The 22,553-nt window shown below is 52.6% G+C and overlaps 1 protein-coding gene across 4 annotated transcripts; it reads left to right on the plus strand.

Annotated features, from left to right (window-relative positions):
* The first annotated feature begins 573 nt into the window (after window positions 1–573).
* Window positions 574–21,402, plus strand: PATZ1 (POZ/BTB and AT hook containing zinc finger 1). Of its 4 annotated transcripts, none has more exons than XM_050806718.1 (5): window positions 574–2,079; window positions 3,460–3,523; window positions 11,442–11,613; window positions 18,288–18,425; window positions 19,903–21,402. In XM_050806718.1, exons 1-5 carry the CDS (start codon window positions 809–811, stop codon window positions 20,319–20,321), a joined length of 2,064 nt encoding a protein of 687 aa, XP_050662675.1. In that variant the 5' UTR covers window positions 574–808; the 3' UTR covers window positions 20,322–21,402. The 4 variants fall into 4 exon arrangements, with proteins under 4 accessions (XP_050662675.1, XP_050662677.1, XP_050662676.1 ...); XM_050806720.1 differs by having other exon boundaries at window positions 18,353–18,425; XM_050806719.1 differs by lacking the exon at window positions 18,288–18,425.
* Window positions 21,403–22,553: the final 1,151 nt, after the last annotated feature.

Genomic DNA, 22,553 nt, shown 5'->3' on the forward strand with positions numbered 1-22,553 from the left:
TTGTTGGTATCGCCCCCTCCTTCTCCTCCCCCCAGGGGTGAAAGTGCAAGAGGAAGTGCAGCCGCTGCCATCTTTCCTCCGCTCCGAACACACGGAGCCCGGGGCCGCAACGCCGCCGCTCCGCCGCCGCCTTCTCCCGGCCCGGGGAAGGGCCTACTCTGCCGCCGCCGCCGCCGCCCGCCCGCTCCAGCCGCCGCCGCCGCCACCGCCCTCCAGGCTCCGGGACCCGGCCCGCGCCACCGCCCCCGTGCGCGCCCCGCCGCCGCCGCCTTCGCCTTTTGTTTCCTCCGCTCCGGCGCCCCCGCCCCGGCTCGCGCTTTGCAGGGGACGCAGCGCGCGCCCCCAGCGGGCCCGGGAAAAGCCGCGGCGCGCGCGCGCGCCTGCGCGGCGGACCCCCTCCTTCTCCTCCCCGCGTGCGCGTGCCCCTCTTGGCTGCGCGCCGGCGCCGCCTGGCGGGCGGGAGGGGAGGTGGCAGGCGCGTTTGCAGGAGGGGCGCACCTCTTCGCTCGCGCACCCCCCCGGAAGGTAGACCGGGAAGGGGAGGCGGGCGGGCGGAGAGGAGAGAGCGGCGCGCAGTCCAGCGAGGGCGGGGGTTGGCTATGTGGGGGATGGTGGTGCACCCCGCAGTCTAGACAGTCCGATCTGGGCTGGGGGCGTGTACGCTTGGCGCACCTGCGAGACTACAGAGCCCCGGGCCGGCACGTGTGGGGAGTGTGGACACGTCTGCTGTGCCCCGCTTCTCGCTGCCTAGGGGAAGGGAGGGGGCGGGCAGGTGCGGCGGCCGGGCTAGTGGGAGGGGGCGGCGGCCATGGAGCGGGTGAACGACGCTTCCTGCGGCCCGTCTGGCTGCTACACGTACCAGGTGAGCAGACACAGCACGGAGATGCTGCACAACCTGAACCAGCAGCGCAAGAACGGCGGGCGCTTCTGCGACGTGCTGCTGCGGGTAGGCGACGAGAGCTTCCCAGCGCACCGCGCCGTGCTGGCCGCCTGCAGCGAGTACTTTGAATCGGTGTTCAGCGCCCAGTTGGGCGACAGCGGAGCTGCGGACGGGGATCCGGCTGATGTAGGGGGCGCGACGGCAGCCCCAGGCGGCGGGGCCGGGGGCAGCCGGGAGCTGGAGATGCACACTATCAGCTCCAAGGTATTTGGGGACATTCTGGACTTCGCCTACACTTCCCGCATCGTGGTGCGACTGGAGAGCTTTCCCGAACTCATGACGGCCGCCAAGTTCCTGCTGATGAGGTCGGTTATCGAGATCTGCCAGGAAGTCATCAAACAGTCCAACGTACAGATCCTGGTACCCCCTGCCCGCGCCGATATAATGCTCTTTCGCCCCCCTGGGACCTCGGACTTGGGCTTCCCTTTGGACATGACCAACGGGGCAGCCTTGGCAGCCAACAGCAATGGCATCGCGGGCAGCATGCAGCCAGAGGAGGAGGCAGCTCGGGCGGCTGGTGCAGCCATTGCAGGCCAAGCCTCCTTGCCTGTGTTACCTGGGGTGGACCGCTTGCCCATGGTGGCTGGACCCCTATCCCCACAACTGCTGACTTCCCCATTCCCCAATGTGGCATCCAGTGCCCCTCCCCTGACTGGCAAGCGAGGCCGGGGCCGCCCAAGGAAGGCCAACCTGCTGGACTCAATGTTTGGGTCCCCAGGGGGCCTGAGGGAGGCCGGCATCCTTCCATGCGGTCTGTGTGGGAAGGTGTTCACTGATGCCAACCGGCTCCGGCAGCATGAGGCCCAGCACGGTGTCACCAGTCTCCAGCTGGGCTACATCGACCTTCCTCCTCCGAGGCTGGGTGAGAATGGGCTACCCATCTCTGAAGACCCCGACGGCCCCCGAAAGAGGAGCCGGACCAGGAAGCAGGTGGCTTGTGAGATCTGCGGCAAGATCTTCCGTGATGTGTATCATCTCAACCGGCACAAGCTGTCCCACTCTGGGGAGAAGCCCTATTCCTGCCCTGTGTGTGGGCTGCGGTTCAAGAGAAAAGACCGCATGTCCTACCATGTGCGGTCCCATGATGGGTCCGTGGGCAAGCCTTACATCTGCCAGAGCTGTGGGAAAGGCTTCTCCAGGTGAGGAAAGGCCCCCTCTTCCTCCCCTGCTCCGCTGCCACACGTATCTTAGTCCTGAAAAGGCCCCTGCCAAGATCCGGTGCGGTGGCATTTGTGGGGGTCACTTGACCTTATAGAGTCATGCCAGGTTTGGGAGAGTGTTTTAAGGGCCCTTATTTTGAGATGGTATGCCTGAGACCTGCTTTCTGTTCCCTCAGGGAAGTTCTTTGACGCTAAGTGTGCCCTACTGTCTCTGCTCCTGGGGCGGGATTCCTCAGGCCAGAGCCACCGGACCTCACCATTCTTCTCCCTGGGCTTCCTTTGTGTTTCTGGCACCAGGCGTGGGGCCCCCTCTGGGGGCGGGAGACTGGGCTCCTCCAGCGACTTCCCCGCTTGAATGGCTGCCGAGGGAGGGACTGGAACAAGTGCATCTGGGACTCCCTACACTCCTGAGGCACCAGATTCCCCAACACAGAACACTGGCCTTGCTGATCAGTAGACTCCAGCTATGCCTCTCAGACCACCCTGGGATCATGGGACACAGAGCTGGGCACCCAGAGCTGCTGCTTAACACCAAAAGCTTTGATCTGCTCTGACTTGGTAGCTCTAGAGCCTAACCCACAGAGCCCCTTTATGTTCTCAGGACAGAAAGGAATGGGGCAGGATCTTGATGTAGGTTTACTTTCTAGTTAGCCTGTTGGGGAACTGAGGACTTGTCTGGGAGCAGAGGGTGGTTTTGTTTTTCTCCCAAAAGGCTGGTTTTAACCTGGATTGGAGGACCTTGTGTGTGTGAACACAGGGATGGAGAACTCCCTCAGAGGGCCCCAACCGGGAACCAGTCTTACCGGTCAGGCAGCCCCTGCCCACCTGCTCAGGCGGGCATCTGGCTTACCAGCCCAGCTGGGGACTTAAGGCTCCACTGTTGGCCTCTGGGGACTGAATTCCATCCGGGTGGCATTCATTGGCTGCCCGTGGCGGGAGAGGCTGGGGGAGGGGGGATTGCTGAGTTTCTAAGGGGCTTTAGTCTGGACAATGAATCACACATACCCCCTCCTCTGGAAAGGCTGCAGTGAGGCAGCTCTGTTTCATTCTACTGCCACCGCCTCTGGTCCTAGAAAACATTGAGTTTCTGGTGGGGGGGAATTGAGGGGGTGGGGAGGGAAGATCAGAGACAAATGCCCACTTCCCTTCCCCCTCCAGAGAAAACCAGGGCAGAGAGGCCTGGGCCTGTGGAGCCAGAGCTGGGTGGTGACTTTGTCTTTGTCATGCTGGGGTGGAGGAGAGGGAGTCCTCTCCAGCAGTGTGTGTGTGTGTGTGTGTGTGTACACACGTATGTTTGTGTGTCTGTGTGGTGGGGTTTGGCCAAGTTTCTAAAGTCCCTCTTGGTTCTCTCTTTTCCAGGCCTGATCACTTGAATGGACATATCAAGCAGGTGCACACTTCTGAACGGCCTCACAAGTGTCAGGTAGGGGCTGGGCCAGGGCAGAGATGGGCTGAAGGAGATGTTGCTGTTCTCACGGTCGCAGCCATGAACCAGCTGCTGCGTGTGCCGGGGGCCCGGCTGACTGCCCACCGCTTTGCACACCTCCCCTCTGTTCCTCCACCCTCCCTCTGCTCTCCTCCTTTGTTCTTCCCCCAGGCCCCCTTCCCCCACAGCTGATGTTCCTCCTTCCTGGTTGCTTGGTCCTGGTTCCCACCCCGTCTTTGCCTTCACTCTGTTGCTTGGCTTTCCTCTCCTGGTGTTTGCCGGCTCCTTGGATAGTGGAACTATCGCACAGATGTTGTGTTGGGAGACCCAGCCCTGTGCTGGGCCTGGCTGTTGGTTTCCAGCAGTTTGTAGGGACTGCAGGTTTTTTAAAAAGGGCTCCTGGTGGTCCAGCCAACCACTCTTCCCCTTTTCTGACCTCAGTTAGAGCTCCTCCCGGGTCCCCTCAGCTTAGGGCACAAGGCAGTGGGGGAGGTAGGAGGTAGGGAGTGGGTGGTCCTCTCCCCCACACTGGCTCCTGTTTAACCCACCCTGAGCCAGGGTTTCTGGAGGACTGGAGAGCAAAGTGGGCTCCTCTTCTTTGAGCTCTTTGCAAAGTAGCAAGTAGGGAAAGCTAAACCAGATAGATTCTCACCCTTGGTTTACCTGCTTGAACAATATCTGGGGTCCCTGCTGGTGCCCAGAAGATTGAGTTTCCTCTCCTGGACACTGAGCATTCTTGTCTGGATGGCGAACACATCTCTGTCTTTTCCTTGGTTATCTCCCCTCTCCCATGCCGAGTTCCCACCAAGTGAGGGTGAGCCATGATTGTGGGCTGTGCATTGCAGCCTCTGAGAGGATAACCTGCTTCTCCTTATCCTGTTGGTGGCAAGGGGAGAGGGTTCAGGGAGACCAGCAGGGAGGGATGAATGCTGTAAGTAGGGCAGAGCCCCTGGGGGCCAGGCGTGGACGATGTTCACAGGTGCTGGGCTAGGCAGTTTCCTGGAGGATGGCCCAGGGCGGGCCTGTGGGGATCTGTCTTTGCCTTGCTGCCTTCTCTCTCTCTCTTTCTCTCATCACAGAGCACATTCTGACTCAGGTAGTGTGCTGAGTAGCCCGGGCAGAGTAGGAGGAGCCCAGAGGGCAGTGGGGGCAAGCCCGGTGGCCTGGGGGGGTAACCTGCACTCTCTGCCCTTTTTCCAGGTGTGGGTTGGGAGCAGCAGCGGCCTGCCGCCCCTGGAACCTCTTCCTAGCGACCTGCCATCATGGGACTTTGCCCAGCCTGCTTTGTGGAGGTCGTCCCATTCGGTTCCTGACACCGCCTTTTCCCTTTCTCTAAAAAAATCATTCCCAGCCCTTGAAAACCTGGGCCCAGCACACTCCAGCAACGCTCTCTTCTGCCCAGCCCCGCCGGGATATCTGAGGCAGGGCTGGACCACCCCAGAGGGCAGCAGGGCCTTTACCCAGTGGCCTGTTGGCTAGCCTGGGCCTCCCTGGAGAGGGTTGACAGTGGAGGGGAACAGGAGTGGCAGTTGGCCTGAGACCCCTGCTTTTGGGAGAGACTAGCAGGGTGGTTCCTGCCCACCACGCCCAGCTCCTCCCTGGGTGACTTGTCCCATCTCAGAGCCCCTAAATGGGGGTAGTAAGGAGCACCTTTCTGGAACCCCCTATAGCATCCAAGTTTCTTTCTGGGCTCTCTTGCCTTTTCCCCCCTTTCACAGATGGCACCCCTGGGCATCTGTCCTTGCCTAGGTGATTTTGGAGGTTGGTGCCTTCCTGGGAACTAGCCACCAGCTTATCTGCTTCCCCTCCCCTGGCATCACTTCCCGTAGGCCTGGGGTTTCTAGACTGGGGTCCGGCCACCCCTTTCCCCAATCCGGGAGTGAGTCGGCCTCCAGAGAAGACTGGCACAGTTCCAACTAGAGTCAACCCATGCTGCCTTCTGCCCTTCCCACTCAGATCTAGATCCTGCTTTCATTTCTGGCTAGTGAAGTAGACTTTTGTGTTTTTGAGGTTTATTAGCAGGTCTGCTCAGGAACCAAACCAATGAGTAGTTTTCTATTGGGCTATCCCAGTATATGGTTTTGGGGGCTGAAAAAGCAGATGTAGACCCCCTCCCTTGGATCCCATTGGTGTGCCCTTTAGCACCCCGCAGACTCTGCGGGGTGAACAGGAGTGATGATAAAATTTTTCATTCTAACATTTGAGGCTTTGTGTGTTTTGTCCTTGGTCTGTGTCATAACACTGACATCACTGTCCCTTGGTGTACAAATGTGCTCCTGCCCTGCCCCTCCAACATACACTCTCACAGACCTGCTGGCCCCTCCTCCAGCCCCATAGCCACAACTCCCCTAACAGGGACCCAGCAGGTGAAGACATGCTGGCTCTCGTGCTCTGGGCTGGCCAGCGAGGTGTGCTTGGGCTTGGTTAAACAGCAGGGGCATCTGTTGGCATGGTGTGGGGATGCTGAAAACATCAGAGGTGAAGAGACAGCTCTCTGGGAGTTCGTTCCTTGGGTCCCCCACTGGCTAGGCACAGTCCCTATTGCTCATCCCCTCCTGATGCCAGAGAGAATGAAAGAGGCCAATTACAAGAGACTAGTGCCATAGCTTAAGTAGAAAGGCCATCTGAATGTAGGGACAGGAAGCCTCAGGCTTGACAGTGGCATGTCTCCTTGGGGCTTGGCCTGAGTGTTCTTAACTGGCCCAGATGCCCCAAGTATTGCTGGATTTATGAGCTTAGTGGGCTGGGACATTTCCCCCACGTGGAGTTCAACCTGAAGCTGAGAGGCTGGAGCAGCTCAGACCTCCCTAGCTTCCACAGGCTCCACTTCTTGGGGGCTGGTTAGAGAAGGAATGCGTTGAGATGGGCATATGCTTGAGAAGAAGGGGGCCAAAGAGCCCAGGGAGCTGAACTTTCACGCATTGCCCTTAAGGGTTTTCCAGTGCTGTGGGAGAAGGCTGCTCGAGACTACCCCTGAGGCTGCCTGAGTTCAAGGGCCACCAAGGGTAGGGGTGTGCACTAGTGCCCTTGGTACCATTTGGGCCCCATTCCCAAGCTGCTCAATCCTTAGGAGGAAAAGCTTCAGAAGTTTGGGAAGGGATCAGGACTGGGGCTCAGCGTTGAGTGGTGATGACCAACACTCAGGGTGCCTGGGCCAGCACCTGGCAGGCATGGCCCTTAACTACAGCAGGCTGTCTAAGCACAGGGCTGTGGGCCAGGCAGCTCTTCTGAGTGCCACAGGCAGTCACAGCATTCTGCCTCTGGCTCGCTCTCTTCCCATCAGCGTCCCTCTGTCTTCTCCCTGTCTCTAGGACAAAGAATGCTCTTCTCCTGACACCCCAGCATGGAAGTTCTGGATGTTCCCTTTGAGATCTGTCTCCCTCCGCCCCTTCTCTCCTGGGTTGTGTGACCAGGCTCTTTCATGTTCTGTGTTGTCTGAACTTCTGCTGTGCCTAGACTCTGGAGTTTCACAGGCTCCCCAGAAAACCTGGGGACTGCAGCCACAGAGGGTCAATCCTGGCACAGAGAAGCCAACAATCTCTTTAGCTTGGCTTTGAACACAGGGAAAGCTTTTGTCATGTTTTTGTTTCTTCCCCCAGCAGATTTACATTCCTAATTCTGTTTGCTCAGGCGAAAGTTAGCTTTCATTCCTTGAGAGATAATCAATGGAGGACAGGGTGGGGGAAGCCAGCCCAGTCTGGGATTTTAATTTTGCTTAGCTAATCCCCAAATGGATAAGCGACTTGTGGATAATTGAAGTTTGGCTGTCCATCATCTTTAGGTAGCAAAGCATGACAGGCAAAGCCTTTAGAGGACAGATATTAAAAAAAGGTTGGTAAGAGAAACAAGGCATCTTTTGCCTATCCATGTTGTGGCTCCCTCTCCTAGGGACTGTGGAAGACAAAATCCTGAATGTGCTTTCGAGTAGCTGGGACTACAGGCACCCACCACCACGCCCGGCTAATTTTTTTGTATTTTTAGTAGAGATAGGGTTTCACCATATTGGCCAGGCTGGTCTCAACCTTCTGACCTTGTGATCCACCCGCCTCAGCCTCCCAAAGTGTTAGGATTACAGGCGTGAGCCACTGCGCACGGCCTCAGCCCTGTTTTCTTATACCTGATCCATGTTGGTTCCTTTGAGCTCTGAGGCTTAGAACACACCCTCTCTCACTGTTGGAGGGGGTGGTCTTTGGGTCGCTGCCTGGCAAAGCTGGGTCTTGTCCCCAAATAAACCAACAGGTGCACCTCTCTTTTCTGGGGGTGTTTATGCAGCCCCTGCCCCAGTTTAGAGACTGCTGGGCTGTGTAGAGGTTTGGAGTTTTTTTTCTCCTACTGTGGCCTGTCACTGGGTCATGAGGTCCGTGGCTGAGGTGGGGCCCACCTGTAGCCATGAGAGCAAGCATCCATGGTGCTTTCTGACTTACCTACATGCTGGAATTTCCTTGCACAAATCTCTTCACCTTTCCCTTTTGGGGGTCCTGGCTGCCAAGTACTGTACACTGTGTTATAAAGTATGAGCACCTTTCACTCAGCAGAAGCTCCCTCTCCTGAATCTGGAGATGATAAGAGCACAGGCTGTGGGACTGGTTCTTAGTCCAGCTGTCTCATCCTCTCAGGGCCTCCACTGGCCCAGCTGTAAACTGGGAGAGATCAGAATCCCCTGGGGTGGCCAGGAGGATTGGTAAAGTACTGGCCTGGGTGTGGTGGGGGTGGGTGTGCTAGACTTTAATAGCTGAGTCTAGTGTTTTAAGCAAGTTCATCTTCTAAAGTTAGTTTCCTCATTTATGATATGAATACACTGAATATATAAAACAGATAAAAGCAGTATTTCATTGCTACAAATTCAGTTCAAATGTATAATATTTACTTAAAATAAAGATAATGACACAAGAGCTAGGTAGGCTGTGCTAACATACACAGATATTTGGAACTGGGATAGTAAACAGTGGTGTCTTCTACCTTGACGGCATTGCATGCGTTTGTTTCTTGCTATGGTTGTACAGTAAAGAGATAGTTAGATGCCTGTATGTGGTGACAGTGTTCACTTACCTTGAGCTCTCAGGTTCTCAGGATGTGCTTCTGTTAAGAGAGATGGTAGAGGCAGTTCCGTTCTAGCACAAGGTAATGGGGTGGTCTTCAGTGGGCTACCATTTGATCCGTAACACATTTAAAGGTGAATGTTGCTTTCTCTTACAGTTTAAAACAGTAAACACACATACAGAAAAAAGAAATGAGTCAAAATTAACTAGAACCCATTAAACACCTCCCTGGAACCAAAATACCTTGAAAGCCAACGAATTCAGCTCTTCTCAGGGCTTTCCCAATATTCTGTGACCCCCACAGCTGGAATGCCTTTGCAAGCTCCAGCTGAGGAAGGGATGTTGTGAGGAGACTGATCACTGGTACTCAGTCAGGTCCTCAGGTACAGGAAATTACAAGAAATGCCTGCCAACCTGGTCCTCCTTCCAGGGTACTGGTTCTGACCTTCAGCTCCTGACTCATCCGACCCGGGGGCCTGGCTGTGAGTTGGTGCTCAGCTCACACCACAGCTTTCCAAAGCCATGCTCTCTTGGAGGGTAATCACACAGCTTGCCTCAGAGGGCTGCCATCAGGATGGGTTGCATGAGATAAGTGCCTCTAAAAGGGTGAGCACCGTGCCTGCCTGGCTCACAATCAATACAGGGTAGTATCATCATCCTTGCTATCACCAGCACTTCCCCAGCCTAACGTTTCACAAATGCTTTTTTTTTTTTTTTTTTTTTAGACGGAGTCTCGCTCTGTCGCCCAGGGTAGAGTGCAGTGGTGCAATCTCGGCTCACTGCAAGCTCTGCCTCCCGGGTTTATGCCATTCTCCTGCCTCAGCCTCCCGAGTAGCTGGGACTACAGGCACCCACCACCTCGCCCGGCTAATTTTTTTGTATTTTTAGTAGAGATGGGGTTTCAGTGTGTTAGCCAGGATGATCTTGATCTTCTGACTTCGTGATCCGTCTGCCTCAGCCTCCCAAAGTGCTGGGATTACAGGTGTGAGCCACCGTGCCCAGCTTTTTTTTTTTTGAGATGGAGTCTTGCTCTGTAGCCCAGGCTGGAGTGCAGTGGCGCGATCTCGGCTCACTGCAAGCTCCGCCTCCCGGGTTTACGCAATTCTCCTGCCTCAGCCTCCTGAGTAGCTGGGACTACAGGCGCCTGCCACCTCGCCCGGTTAGTTTTTCATATTTTTTAGTAGAGACGGGGTTTCACCGTGTTAGCCAGCATGGTATCGATCTCCTGACCTCGTGATCCTCCCGTCTCGGCCTCCCAAAGTGCCGGGATTACAGGCTTGAGCTACCGCGCCCGGCCTTTTTTTTTTTTTTTTTTTGAGACGGAGTCTCGCTCTGTCGCCCAGGCTGGAGTGCAGTGGCCGGATCTCAGCTCACTGCAAGCTCCGCCTCCCGGGTTCACGCCATTCTCCTGCCTCAGCCTCCCGAGTAGCTGGGACTACAGGCGCCCGCCACCTCGCCCGGCTAGTTTTTTTGTATTTTTAGTAGAGACGGGGTTTCACCGGGTTAGCCAGGATGGTCTCGATCTCCTGACCTTGTGATCCGCCCGTCTCGGCCTCCCAAAGTGCTGGGATTACAGGCTTGAGCCACCGCGCCCGGCCTTTTTTTTTTTTTTTTTTTTTAAAGGGAGTCTTGCTTTGTTCCCCCTGCTGGAGTGCAGTGGCAGGATCTCTGCTCACTGCAACCTCCCCTCCCAGGTTCAAGTGATTCTCCTGCCTCAGCCTCCCAAGTAGCTGGGATTACAGGAGTCTGCCACCACGCTGGGCTAATTTGTTGTATTTTTAGTAGAGATGGGGTTTCACCATGTTGGTCAGGCTGGTCTTGAAGTCCTGACCTCAGGTGATCCGCCCACCTCGGCCTCTCAAAAGTGCTGGGATTACAAGCAAGAGCCATTGCGCCTGGCCCACAGACACTTTTGAAGACTCCGGCCCTTGTTCTGTCTGCTAATTCTCACGTGGTCAGAATTGCCACTATCATTTTATGGGCTGCTTTTTCTTTTCTTTTTTTTTTTTTTTGAGGCGGAGTCTCGCTCTCTCCCCCAGGCTGGAGTGCAGTGGCCGGATCTCAGCTTACTGCAAGCTCCGCCTCCTGGGTTTACGCCATTCTCCTGCCTCAGCCTCCCGAGTAGCTGGGACTACAGGCACCTGTCACCTCACCCGGCTAGTTTTTTGTATTTTTCAGTAGAGACGGGGTTTCACCGTGTTAGCCAGGATGGTCTCGATCTCCTGACCTCGTGACCCACCCGCCTCAGCCTCCCAAAGTGCTGGGATTACAGGCTTGAGCCACCGCGCCCGGCCTGGGCTGCTTTTTCAATTCAAACTCATGAAAATTTACGAAGATTTATCTGTGCGCTTTGTCCTGCCTTTCCTTTCCATTTCCCTGGCCAAGACTAATGTCACTTTTGAATAAAATGAATAAATAGAATTCTTTGTATAAAACAACTAGGGGAAACCCAGGGATAGAGAACAGTAAGGCTGGTTTATATGCCAATAACTCATCTGTAAATTCATGTAAATGTAATTCTGTGCATTATAGCTAATGCACCTAAAGTCAGTTCTTAATGTCTAAGGAGCAAAATGTGTAACTCTTCATTGTGTAGAGGGGTATAGAGCTTAGCTTGCCATGTCCTGGGCACATTTCCAGTAGTCATTTAGTTAGTACCAGTGATTCCCACTCAACTGTCCCGTAAGGAGGCACTATGGGAAATAAGAACAGCCTCTTGGCATTCTGGGTAGAGAGCCTGAGCCAAACTCTAAAGCTCTTTCTAAAGGGAGGTCACGTGATGGCCAGAAATTGCCTTTGCTTCATGGTGCACTTGGTGGGGAGTCAGGTCTGGCGTGCTGGGTTTCACCTCATCCCATTTTCTTTTCTGCCTTCAGACCTGCAATGCTTCTTTTGCCACCCGAGACCGTCTGCGCTCCCACCTGGCCTGTCATGAAGACAAGGTGCCCTGCCAGGTGTGTGGGAAGTACTTGCGGGCAGCATACATGGCAGACCACCTGAAGAAGCACAGCGAGGGGCCCAGCAACTTCTGCAGTATCTGTAACCGAGGTAATGTGCCCACTGTTTCCTCACTTCCAGAGGATGGGTCTGAGCGTGTATGGGAGGCCTAGGGGTGTCTCAATCACCCTGCCTCAGACTCCACTCTTTGCACAGCCTGCCCCCCCACTTCCCACTGAATGATAAACACCTTCATCACCCAGCTAGCTATTTTCTACCCCTTCCTTCCCAAGAAGCTTGTGGTGCTTAGAATGGGAAGTTCCAGGAGACCAGCAGGTCAGAACAGAAGGAGAGAGGTTCTTCCCAAGCTTGGGCCCATAACTCTCACCTGCTACTCAGGTGGCAGGATGGATGCATTTTGCAGACACCACTGAACCACTGAGGTTGGTGGGGGAGTTAGTAGGTCCCAAAGTGGGAGAAAAAGAGGTTGGTCCGGCTTGAGAGCTTTTGCTGATTGATTCACTGGCATATGAAATTCAGCAGCTAGGGAAGAGGTTGAGTCTGGAGATAAACAAGGAGCAGACACTTTGTAGCACAAGTGGTCAGAAGAGAGGCCAAATTCAGGTTTGTGGCCTTGATGAGAGAGGAAAGTGGAAGGTGCTCTGAGCAGGGTAGCATGCTTGAGGACAAGGTGGGCCTAGGTAGTGTCTAACTCTGTGGCAGTGGTGTTGTGTTGGGTGAAGTCAAGCCTGTCTCCAAGGTTCTGCCGGGTCTAGTTGGCTGTTGGAAGTGCTAGATATTTGTGTTTTGCAAGCACAGCATCAGTGGAGGCTTGTGCTGTGTCTGTGCTAAAGGAGGTCGGAGCAGCTATCTGTGAACGTGAGGATGCTTCTGCATGGTGTGCTTTGCTTTGGCCAGTGGGGAGCACTGGGATGTCCTTATCTCCTGGGGCATTCTTGCTTGTCCCAATGCTTCTGAAAGGCTGCTTAGTGGGTTGAGCACTGAACCAGGAGTCAAGAGACCCAGGGTTTAGTCCCAGCCTCTCACTAGGTGGCCTCAAGTTCTCCCATTCCCTCTCTCAGCTTGAGTTTCTTCATCTCTCAAATGGGGTTAAGAATAGCCCCCTTTCCCACCTCTCAGGGTTATCATGAGGATCCCAAGAGACAAGGTAGGTGAAAGGAGCTGCACACTTGGGAGACTCTATCCTTGCACTTTGTAACAATGTTGGGAAAGACATGCTTGTTGACACTCTGGGTTGGACCAGGCACAACACTCCTGCAGGCCTTGGCGGAATTGTTGGGTGCCTGTGCTGTGTTCACGTGCCCTGAGGTTCACAGTGGAAGGAGATTGCTGAGTAGCTGGGTGTTCTTGGTGTCCTGGAACTGGATCCCTCCTTGCAGCTTCACACCTGGGGTTTGTACTACCAGGACACCTGCTGTGAAAGCAGGGAAGATCTCTTAAGCTGTCTGTTCTGTTTTCTGACATGTCAGTAGAGCCCATTTCTGACAGGAGCTTCCTCCAGGTTGCAAGTGTTGGGCTTAACCTTCCTCTAGGTTGCAGGGAGAATTATCGGGCTGTGGCTGACCGTCTTGACTGGGGCTGCCCCAGCCCCAGAAATAATACTGTTTCTTGTCTTGCTTCATCCTAACCTGGCTTCTTGACAGCTCCCCCAGATAACTCAAAACCTGCTATAACATGCTATAGGCAGGCATTTTGTCAGGTTTTCAATGTGGAAGTTCCCAGTGCAAGAACTGGGGTCAGAGGCCAGAGGCTGAAAACTGCTGAGTGGAGAAGGGTGCTCATGATAAAACTCAGAAAGCCCAGACCAGATGGTGGAGTAGGGCAGGAACTGGACAGGAGACCCAGGGCCACAGCCCTTGGGAGCCCAGCTCAGGAGGAAAGAAAAACTGAGAGCAACAGGGACAGTGGGAAAGTTGGCCTAGTTAGGAGGCAGCTGATGTGGCAAAGCCAACAACTATTGTACATCAGGATTTCTTTTCCAAGGGCTGGTAAAGAGAACTTGGGCAACAGCCATAAGCTACATGACTGGAATGGAGAATCCAGAAGAGTAAGCCAGAGTCTACTTTTTCTCAGAAAAGCCAAGACTGGGTCTGGATCCCAGAGCCAGAGTGGGAAGTCCGTTTCCTGCAACAAGACTAAAGAAGGTGCTGGTCCAACCCATGCTGGGTACTCAGAAGGAAGAGAAAACAATTGCAGTGTTTATCAGAAGAGAAGGAGCAGGATTCTACTCCTGGACTCATTCCTTGGCAGAAATAGGAAGAGACCAAAAAAAAAAAAAAAAAAAAAAAAGGAAGAGGATAAAGTTGTTTCTGAGCACCAAAAACATTGAGACATTGGAATCAAAATGTAGAGAGCTCTGTGTCCTCCTTTGCCCTCCTGCCACCAAGCCTATACCTACAGGGAGGTTGCACAAATAAATGAATGTTCTTATCTCTGCATGCGTTCAAACAAAGGCTGAATGTCAGAACAGTTAAGATTGAATCAGGTGAACTTCCAGGTGCCCTCAGATCCTTCAGTCCCAACACTTCTTAAACAGTTGACTTAAGTATCTACCTATAGATCTGTCTTTTTTAGTTTTTGCCACAAAAACGACTCCTGGCTGTGAAGAATGGCAAAGAGGAAAGGCAGCCTGACTCCTGCAGCCTCACACGTGAGTCAGATGGAAGTTGATGAGACAGATGACTCTGGCTTTGTCATAGAGACATATCAGGATGTGTATGATACTATTTGTAGAGGAAGATCATTTGCAGTGGAGGGAGTATTATGGCTAGAAAAGCTTGTTCCCACATTTTTGAGTTGAGGAAATCAGTTGAGTTGAACAGTGGAAAAGGGAGAAGGCCCTGGCTGATGACCGTGATTTTCTTCCTTTAAAGTTTCTGTAGCAGGATCTTTGTATATATGCCTATGTGCTGGTATGGGGAAGAGGAATAGATTATCAGGAATCTGCCTTTGACAGAGACATTTGAATGCAAACATCATTGCTTGAAACGTAGAGGAAGCCTTCTCCCCAGTCAGAGGTAAGCACACAAGTGGATGGATGCAGAGAACCTGCCGTTCCCCTGGACTCACATCAAGCTACGTGGGCCCACTCCAACACAATGCAGTTGGGAATGGCCCCTTCAGGGTTTGGACAAGGAGAAAGCAGTCCCCAACCCCTGCATGGATGTGGAAACTGCCAAAGGATCATTTGCTTCTGGAGTGCCAAGTGCAGGCACACCAGGCAAGAAAATGCAACTGAGGAGCAGTGGCCTTTTGCTAGTAAGACCATCATCTCTGGAGTAAAAGGGCCAGTGGCTTGCTGGTTATAGTGACAGTCACATGTGTGCTCAGCATCTCCATTGCGTGGATGGCTGGATCAAGCTGCCTCTTTGGCTCTTGGTTAATCAGTGGTGAATGGGTGGGTAAGTTTAGAATTCCAGCTAAATATGTCTGGTTTCAAAGACGTATTCTGCTCAGAAGCTTAGCTTCTGTTTCATCCTAACACTTGGCTGCTGAGTTGCTCTGTGTTTAAATTCTAGGCTTTAAGTGGCAGCTGTGGATCCACTCCTACCACCTCGCCATGTGGTTTTGCTATAGATAGTACAGTCTGCAGCTGGGGTAAAGTCAAGAGGACTCAGCCATGTGTTTCTCAGACTGTTTTTCAGGAAAACTCAGCAAGACAGAGTTTCACTCTTGTTGCCCAGACTGGAGTGCAATGGCACGATCTTGGCTCACCACAACCTCTGCCTCCCGGGTTCAAGCAGTTCTCCTTCCTCAGCCTCCCTAGTAGCTTTGATGACAGACATGTACCACCACGTCCGGCTAATTTTGTATTTTAGTAGAGACGGGGTTTGTCTCTATGTTGGTCAGGCTGGTCTGGAACTCCCGACCTCAGGTGATCTGCTTGCCTTGGCCTCCCAAAGTGCTGGGATTACAGGCATGAGCCACTGCGCCCAGCCAAACTCAGCAAGATTTGATTGAGCATCTGCTGTGTTCTCTTGGTATAGTTCTCCCAGTAAGGAGTAAACGTAATTCCTGGTGCTCTCCTGCTCCTTTCTGTCCCCTTTTGATTGCAGCAGACCTGCTCTGGTTCATCACGGGGAGAGAGCTTCATGCTATTTTAAAGACCCCACAAGGGATTAAAAACCAAAGGAAAAAATTACCTTCTAAAGTTATCAGAAAGTTCTGATATCTTGTACTGATTGGTGGGAGCCAGTATCTCCTGGTTCTGCTTTGTTTTGGGGGACTCTACAGTACCACCCCCAGGGGCAGGGCTAACAGCCTCTTTCCCATTCGCCTTGTCTCCTCACACCTGACTACAGCCTCCCTCTTAGGGATATCTACATGGGACCCTTTTACACCAGTCTATACGCATGATCAGCCTCAGGCAGACACTTCGGTCACAGCACAGGACAACTTGCTCTACCAGGCAGGGCAGGACACCAGCATCTGGTCTAGACAGATCTTTGAAGTAGCTGTATTGGGAAAGGAAGGAAAATTGGCCCAATCCCACGTTTCAGAACCACTAACTGCTGCTGTCAGAGAAAAACTTGTTACATGAAGTTTCCACAGGCCAGCCCAGTTTTTCCAGCAGCTTCCATTCTAACATACCATTATGGCAGAAAAATACCTGAGTATAAATGGTGATAATGAAACCTATTGTAAAAGTCCACTGGATATTTCTAGGGCTCAGGGCTAAGACAGAGGAACCAATTAACCCATTTATGCTAGAGGTTACAAACTTTTTTGTAAAAAATCAGACTTTAGTGATGATCTTGAGCAGTAGGATAAATAACTCCTGGGTTAGCGTTCCAATAATGGAACATGAGGCATAAGTGGGTTAAAGCATCTGCCCAGTAGCTAAGGGCCAAGTTCTGGTGGCACATGATCCTGGGGTTGGAGTCCAGGCTCTGCCACTTAGTAGCTGTATGTGTGACCAGGTTACTTAACCTCACCAAGCCTTTTTTTTTTTTTTTTTTTTTTTTGAGACAGAGTCTTGCCCACCACCATGCCCGGCTAATTTTTTGTATTTTTAGTAGAGATGGGGTTTCACCGTGTTAGCCAGGATGGTCTCAATCTCCTGATCTGGTGATCCACCCGCCTTGGCCTCCCAAAGTGCTGAGATTACAGGTGTGAACCACCGCACCTGGCGATTTTTTTTTTTTTTTTGAGATGGAGTCTCACTCTATTGCCCAGGCTGGAGTACAGTAGCATGATCTCATCTGCCTTCTGGGTTCACGCCATTCTCCTGCCTCAGCCTCCCAAGTAGCTGGGACTACAGGCACCCGCCACCACACCAGCTAATTTTTTATATTTTTAGTAGAGACGGGGTTTCACCGTGTTAGCCAGGATGGTCCTGATCTCCTGACCTCGTGATCCGCCCGCCTCGGCCTCCCTAACCTCACGAAGCCTCTTAATTTCTTTATCTGTAAAATGGGTATAATAGTAATCTGTAGCACAAAAGGTGTTGGGCAAATTCTATAGAATAGTGCATATGGTGTGCTGGGCCCTGGTGTGCCATCAGCACTTACTAAAGGTGACTCTTTATTACAGTTCCAGCAGCATTCAAAATGCCATGCCAATTCAGACTTTTTTTTAAAACAAATCTCGTGCAGACATTACACAGTACTCTTCAGCCTCTGACCCTTTAGCAGTGGATCTCACTGTTATCCTGTGACTGTGTAATTTTGAAAGTGAATCGAAAAATAATGAGTCAACCAGATCTGAAGTGGATTAAAGTGACACTGTCAGGGTGCTGGCACCCTAAGTGGGCCTTATACTAAAAAGCTTCAGTTCCTGCTAAAAGCACCTTCTGATCCTTGACTACAGTGGGGTTCGATGGCATACCTCCTTCCTGTGAAACTCAAGTCAAAATCCTTTTATCGGCCTGCCTCATTCTGTATCCTTGCACACATGGCTGCTGTGGAAGTTGGCCCAAGATCTACTCTTCCCAGCCTGATATATCTTGTGGCTCAGACTGACCGAAGCATCTGGAAGGTGGGCAGGAACAGTTCCAAGATGGCTGGATTGTCCTCCCCCAAAATAAAGACAGAGATCATCCCTGTTTCTTCTCCTGTATGTGAACCTGGTGGATGCTCCAGAATCGAACCAAAACACTACCATGAATAAGAGATGACTGCACTCCTCTGACACAACTTCCTATTTTTGTCTTTGTTCTTCAAAAGATCTAAACAGTTACTAAATCCTGTTATGCTGAAGGTGGGGAAGTTAGAAAAATAGAACATCTCCTGACAGGTAGAAGACGGGATCCTTGGAGGCATTCCTTTGGGATTTCATTTTACCTCCATCTCGTTTGTTGTCCAGTTTCCTTTTATAAGGATTAAGCAGGCATCCTGCTGGCTAGAATCCTGTGACTTCCCTGGAGCCCCAAATTCTTGTCTAACCACATTTCTAGTCATGGTTCCTGCAGGAGACATCCACTCAAACCACCTGTTACTGAGGCACCAAGCAACCCTAGAGGCAGTTGGCCTCTGGCCCTAGCAGGAGCAAGATCTCAGGCCATCCCACCAGGCGGCCAGCCTCGGCCCCTCACCGCAGCCTTGCAGAGTGGGCTCTGCAGAGAAGCCGATTTGTGGACAGTGCCACCCTCCATCCTGAGCCATGTGGCTCATATGGTTGCAGCCATTTTTGAGCCAAGGAGGGGGCCCCTTCTAGGTGCAGCTGACCTGGGAATGCTAGCCAGAGCGGCCAGAGGAGAGGAGTGGGGGAAGGAGAGAGGTATCTCTTGCTGGCCGTGGGATCTCATCTCCTTTTGTCTTGTTTAGGTTTCTCCTCTGCCTCCTACTTAAAGGTCCATGTTAAAACCCACCACGGTGTTCCCCTTCCCCAGGTCTCCAGGCACCAGGAGCCCATCCTGAATGGGGGAGCAGCGTTCCACTGCGCCAGGACCTATGGCAACAAAGGCAAGCGACCCCTTGCTCTGCACTTTGCTTCTCTGCGCAGACTGTGTTGTGGGGGCGCTGGGCTGGGCGTGGGGAGGCGGGAAGGCTGCCGACTTTCTGGCTGCCTTGAGGAGACTCAGAGATCTGAGTGGCAGTGGCCTCCAGGACAAAAGTCACAGTGGGTATCTCACTCCAGGGCAGTGAGTGAGGCTTTAGGGCACTGCCGAGATCCAGCCTCCGCCTCCTCTTCCCCAGCCCTTCTCCCTTCCTCCTGGCCAGCCCCCACTGTCTGGAGCCCTGCAGGGATGCCCCGGGCCCTGGGCAGAAGAAGAGCCCCGCATGATGAGCCACTATGGGCCTGTCACTGCCTGCTGCCCTTTAGGATGGTGTGGAGCTGCGGCTGAATGCTTTCTCCTCTTTTGACCCAGTGGGCCGATGGGAGCCAATGTCTGGCTTGTCTCACAATAGGGGTGGTTGATTACTGTGAGTGGCCCTTTCTGGAGAGCCTCTGGCTATGGTTGTGAGATGCATGGCAATAATGAGCTATCTGACTCCTCTGACTTGGGAGTTGGTTTGCAGAGAGCTCCCCAGGCCCACCTTCACTTGTTGATTCAGGTTGTTTTGTTGTATGTCACGTTGTTGTTGCCTTGGGGATGAGGCCAGGGGCTTGGCAGATGGTAGAAATAGCAGAGATGGCATGCTCCATGCTCCCATCACAGACCTCCCTTCCCGGCACGTCGCTCTGGACCCAGGCAGGAAGCTGCTGATTGGTGGAGGACTCAGTGTGGGCCCGGCAAGGCAGAGCAGCCAGGGTTGTCTCTTGGCCCAGCTTGTCTGGGGCCTAGGGTGGGGACACCCAGCCGACTGAGAAGTACAGAGTTGCTTTCAATCTCTGTCCTTTGGCTGCTTGGCCCTGGAAGGGTTTTGGCAGAAGGAAGGCGGTAAGAACAGGGCTCATGTTTGCAGCATTAGGAAAAGGATTGGCTTCTGTCTGAGCCATTGATGGGGTCTACCCAGGTTAAGGACCTGATGGCTCTGGTTCTGCCTGGCTTGCTACAGTGCAGCTAGTCTGGTGCAGGAGGCGAAGCCACTGTCACACTGGCTCGGCATCATCAGAATACCAATTTTACCCCCAGAGGCACCCAAAAGAGTGCCTAGGAGTTGGGGGTCTTTGAGTTGTTCTGGGCAGCAGTAGCAGAGTTGCCCTCTCTGTATCCCTTCCTTGAAGCAGGCTGAGATGACGGTGAGCAGTACACGTGCAGCTGCATGAAGAGTCCACAGCAAGGGAGGCTGGCAGCCCTAGGGCCCTGCCATTTCACCCCTGTAGGCACTCCAGTCTCCCAGACTGACCAGCTGACCCTTTGCGGGTTCTGCCAGGACAGTGGCTGGCCAACAGCTGCCCTCCACAGGTCTGTGAGCTGGCCCCTCATGACCCCTCCAGGAGGGGGCATCTCCAGAGCCTGGCCTCATCTCTCTCCTGTATTTTGTTTTTTTGTAGAAGGCCAGAAATGCTCACATCAGGATCCGATTGAGAGCTCTGACTCCTATGGTGACCTCTCAGATGCCAGCGACCTGAAGACGCCGGAGAAGCAGAGTGCCAATGGCTCTTTCTCCTGCGACATGGCAGTTCCCAAAAACAAAATGGAGTCTGATGGGGAGAAGAAGTACCCATGCCCCGAATGTGGGAGCTTCTTCCGCTCTAAGTCCTACTTGAACAAACACATCCAGAAGGTGCATGTCCGGGCTCTTGGGGGCCCCCTGGGGGACCTGGGCCCTGCCCTTGGCTCACCTTTCTCTCCTCAGCAGAACATGTCTCTCCTCGAGTCCTTTGGGTTTCAGATTGTTCAGTCGGCATTTGCGTCATCTTTAGTAGATCCTGAGGTTGACCAGCAGCCCATGGGGCCTGAAGGGAAATGAGGCAGCTGCTCTGTCCCCACGGCAACAGCCATTTGGGGACTGCTGGGAAATGCTGTGAATGCGGAGGGAAGTGATGTTTGGGTTCTGTAGCTGAGAGATTTTTATTCATTTTTAACTGCCCCCCAACCCCACCCAACTCCTTCTCTACCACCCATTCTCCCAATGGTCTTTAGAAATAGATTTTCATCTGATATTCTACAGAAATATCAATGAGACTTGGTATGGGACAGGGGCAGAAAACACTACATAGGCCTCTAAGGCAAAACCAGTCCCAGTTTCTCTAATGGGAAGAAGCTGGAATTCCTGGTGCTCAATTCTTAGTGACCCCAATCCTATACCCAAATCTATGGTATTCTGGGACCTCAGTGATTTTGGTCCCCTCCCACTTCTGTAGTTCCTCATCCTCCCTTCCCATATCCTTCAAAAGAACCACACTAGGGTCTCCACCCACTTATACAATGCAGATGCCCAACTGTTTTTAAGGAAGCCAGAAGCATCCCATGGACCATGGGGTGAGTGTCCTCCAAGAGCCCCCCTGAGCTCCGCCCTCTGTCTGGAGGGCTCCAGACTCCTGAGCCCTGCTTGGAGGCGAGCATTTTCATTGCTAGGACAAGCTCAGCTATTGAGGACACCCCCACCCCAAATTTCAGTTCTTATGTGATTTTAACCATTCAACATGCTGTTGGGTTTTTAATTCTCTAATTATTATTATTATTGTTATTATTTTTTAGGACCAGTTGTAGTGAATTGCTACTGAAAGCTATCCCAGGTGATACAGAGCTCTTTGTAAACCGCAGTCACACATTAGGGTTAGTATTAAACTTTGTTTAGATGTACCATAATTAACTTGGCTAGTTGATTGTTTGAAGTCTATGGAAGAAATAGTTTTATGCAAAATTTTAAAAAATGCCAGTCTGGTCAGGGAAGTAGGGGGTTTCAATGCAGTTGGGAGCCAGGAAGGTGGGACAGCCAGCAGGTAGGGACATTGTGTACCTCAGTTGTGTCACATGTGAGCAAGCCCAGGTTGACCTTGTGATGTGAATTGATCTGATCAGACTGTATTAAAAATGTTAGTACATTACTCTATCTGCTCCCTTGAGTCCAGTTTTTCAGCTGTGGGGGTCTTTGGGACCCAGAGGTGGGCAGCACCTGTGGTGGGAGTGGGATCCCAGAAGACCCCTTTTCTACTTCATTGTACCAGTTCCACTGGGATTGACAGGTGGATGGTCCCACTGAAGACTTAGAATGCCAGAATTCACTCATTTGTTCAACAAATATCCATTGCTTGTCTTTACTACTTGTGTGCCAGGCCTGGTTTCATGCTCTTGGGGTATGGTGGTGAACAAGACACCACTGTGAGGCTTAATGGGAGAGACAGACAACTTAAATATGAGTTCAGATAACGAGAAATACCAGGAGAAAAACTGGGCAAGGTGAGGGGACAGTGACAGCAGGAGGGTGAGTAGGGTGGACCAGGGAGGTATGAAGTGGGGTTGGGGCTCTGGGAGGGAAGACTTATAGAGGGGATCTGACATGGCCTACCCAGCTAGCACCTGAGGAGGGATGTGGCAGGGACTCCTCATGGCCAAGGGGCTCTAAGAAGCTCAGCAACTTGTCTTCCCCACCATGTTATCTACCTGATGTTAAGTAAAAGGTTGGTGCACCGTTAATGGTGAATGTATGAAGAAAAGAGGGAAAAAACAACAAACAGGAGGCAAGAAGTAAGCACAATGGAGAATTAATGGGAATAAGAATGAGGAACAAGAGGGGCAGGCAGACTTAAGGCACCCTGGGCATCTTGAGAAATCTCAGGGAAGAGGAAAACCCCTAAAAGGATAGAGACAGCATTTAACCTCCAAGCAAGAAGAAAAACAATGGTAAAGGACAGAAAAACAGACCTAAGGGAACAAACAGTACAAAAATTTTTAGACTCACATTGGTATCAGAATTACTTTGTTCTTTTTTTTTTTCCGAGACGGAGTCTCGCTCTGTCGCCCAGACTGGAGTGCAGTGGCCGGATCTCAGCTCACTGCAAGCTCTGCCTCCTGGGTTTATGCCATTCTCCTGCCTCAGCCTCCTGAGTAGCTGGGACTACAGGCGCCCGCCACCTCGCCCGGCTAATTTTTTTGTATTTTTAGTAGAGACGGGGTTTCACCGTGTTAGCCAGGATGGTCTCGATCTCCTGACCTCGTGATTCGCCCTCGTGATTCTCGGCCTCCCAAAGTGCTGGGA

The sequence above is a fragment of the Macaca thibetana genome, chromosome 10 (assembly GCF_024542745.1).
Source record: "Macaca thibetana thibetana isolate TM-01 chromosome 10, ASM2454274v1, whole genome shotgun sequence".
Lineage (NCBI taxonomy): Eukaryota > Metazoa > Chordata > Mammalia > Primates > Cercopithecidae > Macaca > Macaca thibetana.